The sequence below is a fragment of the Puntigrus tetrazona genome, chromosome 6 (assembly GCF_018831695.1).
Source record: "Puntigrus tetrazona isolate hp1 chromosome 6, ASM1883169v1, whole genome shotgun sequence".
NCBI lineage: Eukaryota > Metazoa > Chordata > Actinopteri > Cypriniformes > Cyprinidae > Puntigrus > Puntigrus tetrazona.
In genome coordinates, this window is record NC_056704.1 from 7,383,077 (window position 1) to 7,392,234 (window position 9,158).

General features: G+C 35.6%; 1 protein-coding gene across 1 annotated transcript; it reads right to left on the minus strand.

Moving 5' to 3' along the window:
- Positions 1-2,642: 2,642 nt before the first annotated feature.
- On the minus strand, positions 2,643-5,223 carry LOC122346455 (tensin-1-like). Its single transcript, XM_043241072.1, has 4 exons — positions 5,036-5,223; positions 4,430-4,498; positions 4,278-4,307; positions 2,643-4,188 (listed from the first exon to the last, which is right to left on the minus strand). Exons 1-4 carry the CDS (start codon positions 5,170-5,172, stop codon positions 4,047-4,049), a joined length of 378 nt encoding a protein of 125 aa, XP_043097007.1. The 5' UTR covers positions 5,173-5,223; the 3' UTR covers positions 2,643-4,046.
- Positions 5,224-9,158: the final 3,935 nt, after the last annotated feature.

Genomic DNA, 9,158 nt, shown 5'->3' on the forward strand with positions numbered 1-9,158 from the left:
TTTGCTAATATTTCTTTACCGTAATAGTTTGTTTTTGTATGGATGTCATTCCCCTCCAGTGCTCAGCTGTACAGTAAGGTGCAGAAGTAATAGAACATGACTGTAATCTTTAGGGTATCTGCTCTGACAAGTTATGGGCATCTCTACCTTCTCCACATACATTCCTTTACGTTTAATCTGGTTAGGGTCTTGAGTAATGTGCTCTAAAAAAAAAAAAAAATAAAAAAATATATAAATATATATATATATATATATATATATATATATATATATATATATATATATATATAATGTTAGAATGTTTTTAGAGAGGCATATTTAATAAATGGTTAGAAAAGATCTTTTAAAACGGTTAGAAGTAAGAACATTAGGATTAAGTTAAATATTAATTAAATATTAATTAATTATTGTTTTCAGCGAATGAAAGACTTATTAGGTGCAAAATATTTGAACCAAACGCTGCACAAAACTCCGGATCAAGTGGGACATGTTCCTGGATCAACATCTGTGTTGAAGAACTTTTTTTTAGAGCTTTTGTTTTGATTGATAGGTTTGCAATCAGTGTTTGGTGCTTGTACATCAGTGTTCCTCTGATCTTATGGATTACTCAAGGTTAAGGTTAGGATTACGTGTAGGGATATGGTCAAGACTAAATTTTTGGATTAAAATTTTGTTCCAGGGTCAACAATATGTTTACCTAGGAACATATCTGACTACAGAATCAGGACGTGCACAGAGTTACACTGAAAGTAAGTCACAAAAATTTAAACCTAGAATGTTCTAGCGCTGGCTTATTCATGATCCAGTATGGTTGCTAAGCTAATATGGGTGGTTGCTGGGCAAGCTAAGCACCCATTAGACACTGGCTTCTTGAAAAGAGACAACTTCATGTGTGATGTTTCATTGATGAAATATAGTTATATATAATATATTTATGCTGCCATATGGTTGATGTGGTTAGACAGGATGACACTAATAGACTGGACGCTCGATCAAATCAAAAGAGCCAGGTTTCTGTGTTATGGACAGTTCATTTATATCTATGGTTGCTAGGGCATGGCAGGATATTTGTCAGGCTGCTCACTACTCAAATATACCAATTAGTCAAAAACAAAGTCACAAAAGTTTTGTTTTCAATACTGTCTTGTCTGCACAAATTATTTATGGGTTCAGTAAGAATAAGAAATGGCCCAAATGTTGCATGAGTAATGTATTAAAAAGCAGTCATAGAACTTTCAAATAACCTCTGAAAATGATAACAAAAGGCTTTCTCCTGACAGAAAATGTCAGTATAACAAATCAAATTTGAAAAATAAAATAAAAAAATTATGACACTGAAATTGTACAATAGTAAAGAAATATGCACAGGACATTAGGAATGCAATAAATAAATCTGGAAAAACTTACCATTAGAGAAGATGTTGGAAAATTGATACATACTTTAATTGAGATGAGCGTGTCACTGAGGTCCAGTTGATCCTGAAGGTGAATGGGGTCCAGGTTGGCCACCTTTCACAACAGACTTAGGAAACCATATCTGTATGGTCGTGTCTTTTGTGCACAGGATTGGAATAGAAATGACTGAAGCTAGAGAATTGAAAATCATGCAGAACTTTGTTTACTGTCATCAGTAATCCTTCTCTTAACTTATTTGATTATATATACACTGAATCAGGAACTCCATTGGCTAGGTCATGTTGCATTCCTCAATTATATGAATTATGATGTTTTCATGAAAAGTTTTCAGGGAAATTTTTAAATACAGGGCCAATTTAGATTTTTTTCCAGGTACCTTTCAGAGGGCTATCCTTTCGTGCCTGTGAATAGAAAATGATCTAAATCTAAACACTCATAGCTGTCCAGTTAGAGGGTGGTTTCAGAGATTGTGTTGTTTAAGGCTGCACTGTGCAACTGAAATATTTTCCAATCTAATGCCGTGGTTTAACCTGGTCCTTAATGTGAAACACTGCCATCTGCTGAGAAACAGCACTACAAACTGATTATTATCATTATTGTAATAATGCAGAATGACAGCAAGGTACTGGACACCTCCTTTAGTGTATTTCAAGATGATCACCATTTACCAAATGGTTCACTTTATGATTTTTTTCTTTTTTCTTTTCTATTGCACATGGTGTCAAATTGCTCCTTTTTGACCATTTGGAAGTAGACAAAATCTACTTTAAACCCCACAATTTCTCTCATTTCATCCATGATTGCTCTCCTTAAAACAGTGGAACGTGTTGCAGCTCCAGAACCTACATTTCAAACAGTAAAACCTGACAGTAAATACTGCACTGCCAACACATTTTAGGTGAACTGCTTTGACTTTCTACTCATGGCTTACTTAAGTGTACCACCATTGTCTTAAGTTTTAGAGAAATCTATAATAAAACACTTTTCATCCTGTCAGTTACTTTAGATGATTGTTTTTAAACTTTAGCCCCATCTATGATTATAAAGCACTTAATGATGGAGAACAGAGAATAAATACTGTAACAACCCAATCATTGACAGGATGGAACGTGCATTACACTAAATTCTATATACTTTTGGCAAACATATTGTTGCATTGCCTCTTTTACATTTCCACAGAAAACAGCAAATAAATGACCTCTCTTTGACCAATAACATAATCCATATCAATCCAGGAGCTATTTTAATCACACACATAATGGCAGCACTCATGGCAAATTTCTATACATATATTAATTGGTGTTTTTTTTTTTATAATCTAAAATATTTTTTTTCGGTTTCTTCCACATTCATGCCTTTTCATTCTAAATCACCTAACACAGTGACACAGTGAACACACATTCAAATAAAGACAAAAACCGTAACATACATTTTACATCAAGAGCTTCTCAAAACCTGATTTTGATATTTTAGCTAAAATAATTTCTTTTTAACTTTTAAGTCAAGTTTTTTTTTTTTTTCTGTAGACTATACACTATATTTTAATATTAGTTACCCATGAGTAATACTGCAACAAAAATAAATATTCATTAAATGTCATGGTTTGTCGTAATACATTTTAAAGACAAGTACAAAATGGATCTACCCATGCACTCAAACAGTATGCAACAAAATGTTGTCTTATTATCGTCACTGACTGGGGCAAAGCTGTGAATGGGATGTTGAGCACAGTTCAGAAAAAGCTAAACATCTACTACCACAGCCAGGACATTTGTGGGTAGAGCCAGTGTTCTTTACTATCCGTATGAATAGAATCTCAGCATAAAGTTTCCAGTGACTGCAGTGTAGTTGCTATTTCCATGTCCACAGGCAAGTGTAGCAAGTCTTTATGTGGTGAACAATTTGGCAAGGTGATTTTCTGCCATTTTTTGGACCACATTTTTTTTTTCCATTTGTTTCAACAGATTTGGTCTGTTATTTAAAGTGAAAAGCTAAGTTCTGCAAAACGCTTTTCTGAGTAACAGCAGAGCAAACTAATGTCCTCTGAATTCAGAGAAAATGACTTACTCTTGTGATTCTTGCAAGCAAACATGCAAAATGGCTTCTTCATACTTTTCACAGGAGGACACAGAAAGAAGAATTTGGAGTTTTAGACTTGTCTGATCTTAACTTTTTTTTTTTTTTTACAAAATAAAAAGAAAATATTCGTCAGACACAATTTTTTTCCTGAACTCTACCTTTGGTTGTTCAATCACAAAATTGGCATTTTCTCTAAATAATATTTTATATTTGTATTTTTTTATTGTAAAGTCCTGCCTCCCGATAAAGAAGGCCAGAGGGACAATCTTTATCCCTTTCATTTACACTTACTACAGTACTTTAACCCTGACGTAGTCTTAATCTGCTTTTTTTCAGCACGATTTTCACTCAAAAAAAACAGCATCGTTTTCAAATCTTCACAAAGAAGAAAGAGTAAGAGCCCAACCACCAGAGTTACTCAACAAAAAGAAAGTAATAATGTATGTAGAAAGAATAATCCACTCTGGAAAAATAAGATAAGTATAACCAAATCCTCTTTGGTGAGAAAATTCAGATTCATGGAGAAACCAAGATGGTTGCTAGAAGATCGCTCAAGGTTTCTGGGTGTTCAGCATGACTTTGGAGACAAAATGGACAATGGTTGAAGCAGGCTGGTCTGGTTCCAGCTCAGCAAACAGATGAGTCACATTGTCAGTCGTGCTTCCTTGTTTTCGAGCCACAAACCCAAAAATTCTGCATTGTAAACCAGAGTAAAGTCTTATTAGTCATCTTTCAGTGTATTTAACGAAATTATTGTCATTTTTTTAATATGGTGTACTCACTTTGCTACACCACCCTCTGCTTTATTCCACCTGTGAAAACAATGGGATATGAAGCACTTGAATTTAATGTAAAAGTATATTTCTAAAATGCAAACATGTAGTACATGGACCGTTTAGATAAGCAAACTAAAATACCTAAACAAAATACTTACTTTCTGTCTTGTGGGTCCAAATTGCAGTAAGTGATCATGTTGATTGGGTAATGACGACGAAAAAAAATCCTACAAGGAAAGTTTGGTTATTCCAAAGTCACAAAAGATCAGCAAAGGGATAGTTCACCCAAAAATGAAAATTACTCCATGATTTGCACACCTTCACGAATATTCTTCTTTTAGACTAATACAATAGGAGATTGGCTCTTCCTCTTCTGCAAGAATGCCACTATACTTAGGACAGTTAGAGGAAGCTAGAGATTACAGTTATAAATAAGGATATTTATCTTACACAACTGCATAGATTCACCTTTGAAGACCTTTATTAACCTCCAGGAGCCATGTGTTGATTTTTATGATGTATGGATGCAGTTTTTCAGGGTTCAGAATCTTAAACCCATTCATTATAAGGCTTGGAAGAGCCAAGGTGTTATATATATATAATCTATATAATATATATAGCCACAGTTGTATTTGTCTATAAGAGGAAAGTCATATATACCTAGGACGGCTTGAGGATGAGTAATTTTCAATTTTGGGTGAACTGTCCCTTTAGCAGTTATGTCTATGTAAAATGTTAAAGTGAAATATATTACATCCACTCACTTCCTCTGATTGTCAGTGAGTGTGATGCCCTGTGTGGACACTTTGAAGTGGACAATGGTTGCTGTGGGAGAGGATCTGGCAGCAAGAGTTTCAGTGATGGCTTTGGCCACAGCCTGAGGACCAGTCAGCGATTCCATATCCACGGAGTTTATGTACAAAACATTACATGCTGTGAGAAAAAGATAAAATAACTGTGAAATAATAACTGGTCTCAAATCATAGCTATTATTTAAGGCAAGTGAACTGCTGTGACCTTATGTTGAGGACTACTTTGAGGTGCACATAGTGAGTAGTTGATTTTCATTGCCAGTATTTACTATAAAATTAGCATGCAAACAGTAACAAAAAGAGCACGCGTTTGTTACATCGTTCGCAGGTTTAGTGAGGTCCAGCGAATGGCATTTGCCAGCAACGAGAAAGTAAATAGCAAGCTTACTTCAGCCTCCTCGCTTTAATAAATTACGCTTGTTGTTGTTCAATTCGTTCACAAAGAAAATACATGAAGACAAGTGTAGTTCAGTCAGAATACAAACAAAAGGGCACTCCACAGCATACAATTACAGCACAAATATTTGCACAATAGCTAATAGCACTTCACTTGGACAGGTTACGTAGACAGAGTGGATGGCATGTTGATAAAGACACCCTTAAACAGCAGCAGAACACATGGACAGTTTAGCAGTAATGTATGAAGACAGAGACTACTTCACTAGCGCACAATTTTACCTCTTTTTTGTCAGTACGTGTTGCTGGGGCAATCCCTTGTGCCTGCTCGGTTTTCAATCGAAGTAAATGCACAATTTGCTTGTGATAGCCGCAAGAATAAAGATAATGCACGAAGTTCTATTTAGTGATGACAATAAAGTTATTGTTTTCTAGCAGAAACAGTACGTTGAGAGGAGACATGGCCGTTATGCCTTCCGAAAGAGCCAGCCCGGTCGACAATGCCTGGTTCATTTATCTTTTAAGAAACATAATGGCTGGAACACAAAGAGTAAATGAGCGAGGTTTTAGTAGTAACGCATTACAAAAGTACCATATAATTACAGTACGCATTACAGCTGTAATGAAATATAACGCACATTAACACTTTCTTTGCAATATTATTTGGTACATTTTCAAATTACGCAACAAATACACTTGGACCTGAAATAATGTACTGATCAACATAAGACGCATTTTCAGTTTCAACTGGTTTACTTGTGTTAGGTCATAGACTCGCGGGTTGAAGCCAGGATGGAGCGAACATGTGCAGATTCAGTCGGCGACAAAGTTTAGCTACAATGAATGCCGTTGAACAAACCATAGATAACTGTTGCTAAGATGCTGCATGTTGTTTGTTACAATGCCATTACAATAGCCAGACGGTAGAAAGATAAAAACGCTGCATGTAGCGCTTTACCTCAAATTACGTATAGGTGCAGTAGAGGTGAATATATTTTGTGATTTCAATTGATGCATGTTGAATAACTTGTTTTTTGAGATTTATTTTGGCTTGTTATCAAGCAACATTATTAGAAATCTCGGCCTGCGTCTATTTAAAACATAAAATCATAAAATAACTTCGTCATTTTCGTTAGTATTTGATACATCCACATGGCAACACTGCAGTTAACATTACAAACTGTGTCAGCGTATTGACAGCGGCTCGACTTACACTTGCTTGGCTCACTTCAGAGAGAATCAGCGCATCGTCGCATCACCTTACCCACTCTTCTGGAGATTTCGACACTGTACTTGATATTTTGAATAGTTTAATATTACTCTATGATCTGAGGTTCATCTGCTGAAAAGAACAAATGATCAACTATTCAGTCAATCATTTGTTCTTTTTCAGCAGATGGACCTCCAGATATAAGAATTAATATTAAATTTGTTCAAGATACATCCAAATTTTGGTACAAACCAGAAATCTCCAGAGAACAAGGTAAGAGATTTGATGCCGATGATCACACTTGGTTCTCTCTAAATCTGAGTGGAGCCAAACTCGTCTATCATAAGTCAGGCCATATCAATACACTATTTTGAACATGAATGTAGCTGCAGTGTTGTGCCATAGTAGGGATGTATCAATGCCTAGCAGAGTTATTTTTATGATTTTATGTTTTAAATAGGCCTGTTAAGGGATTTCTAAAAAAAATAATGTGCCAACTAATTAATAAAATAAATCTAAAAAAAACTAAATTAATTAACATGCATCAATTTAAGAATCTAAAATATACTCACACCTCTACAGCACCTATACATTAATTTTAGGTAAAACCTTCTATGCAACGTTTTTATCTTTCTACCATCTGGCGATAATTCTGAAAGAAAACAAGCATTGTGTATAGTAACATGTGCAACGTGTTATTTTAGCAAATAGTTTGCTCTGTAAGTTTTATTCAACAGCATTAATTTGAACATGGTAGCCTAAATTTTATACCTCGACTGAATCTGCACGTTTATTTTAGGTGTTCATGCTCCATCCACGTCTTTGAATACGCTCTGTAATGTATTCTTCAACCACTTAGGTCTATGACCCTGCTAGAATTACATTTTAAAACCAGTTAGGGCTAGAAATGCATCCTAATATTTACAATTCAATTGAGAACCACATTATTTCGGGTCAAAATGTGTTGTTGCAATGCGCGTTACTGAGAATGTATTACCAAAATAGTATTACCAAAAGTGTGTTAGTAATGCGTTATATTACTGCATTACAGCAAAAAGTAATGTATTACTGTATGTTTTACTTTTGTAATGTGTTACTGCCAAAACTGATGCCTAGTCATGCATTTACTCTTTTATGTGTTCCAGCCATTTGTATTCTTAAAGATCGTGAACCAGGAGCATTTGTCATTCGAGACAGTAACTCTTTCAGAGGAGCATATGGCTTGGCCATGAAAGTAGCCTCTCCTCCTCCAACAGTGCAGCAGAACAAGAAAGGTAATATAACTACATTCATTGTGCTAATCATCACTAAATAGAACTTCATTCTCATTTATCTTTAATTCTTACTTTGAAGCTGGAGACATCACAAATGAGTTGGTACGACACTTCTTGATTGAAACCAGTGCCAAGGGCGTGAGACTTAAGGGTTGCCCAAACGAGCCGTACTTTGGTAAAAAAAAAAAAAAAAAAAAATTGGTACGCTTGGAATAGTAGTCTCCTGTCTTCCATACGTTAGCTTGCTAAAACTTGTCCATTGTGGTTGTATATGTTTAAGGGTGTCTTTCGGCTCTTGTATATCAACATGCCATCACACCTCTGGCTCTTCCATGCAAGCTTATGATCCCTACAAGAGGTGAGAATGCTATTATTAGCTATTATTACCCATTCATTGTGCTGTAATTGGCCTCTTTTCAATAGGTACCCTTTTTGTTTGTATTCCCTAATCACTGACTGAACTACACTTGTCCTCATGTGTAACCTTTTTGTGAACAGATCCAAACGAGGAGGCCTTGGAGCTAGCCACGCCAACAAGTTCAACCATGGATTTATTAAAGAAGGGAGCAGGTAAGCCTTTATTTTACTTTCCTCGTTGCTTTTTGTAAATCTCATTCATCTCCTAATTTCTCTTCAATTTTCTACAACTTCAGGACCTCCTAAGCCTACTGAAGATTTTTACGGTAAATATGGCACGTTAACTCTTTTTGTTACTGTTTGCATGCTAATTTTATAGTAAATACTGGCAATGAAAATCAACTACTCACTATGTGCACCTCAAAGTAGTCCTCAACATAAGGTCACAGCAGTTCACTTGCCTTTAAATAATAGCTATGATTTGAGACCAGTATTATTTCACAGTTATTTTATCTTTTCTCACAGCATGTAAATGTTTTGTACATAACTCCGTGGATATGGAATCGACTGGTCTCGTGGCTGTGGCCAAAGCCATCACTGAAACTCTTGCTGCCAGATCCTCTCCCACAGCAACCATTGTCCACTTCAAAGTGTCCACACAGGGCATCACACTCACTGACAATCAGAGGAAGTGAGTGGATGCAATATATTTCACTTTAACATTTTACATAGACATAACTGCCAAAGGGACAGTTCACCCAAAATTGAAAATTACTCATCCTCAAGCCGTCTTAGGTATATATGACTTTCCTCTTATAGACAAATACAACTGTGGCTA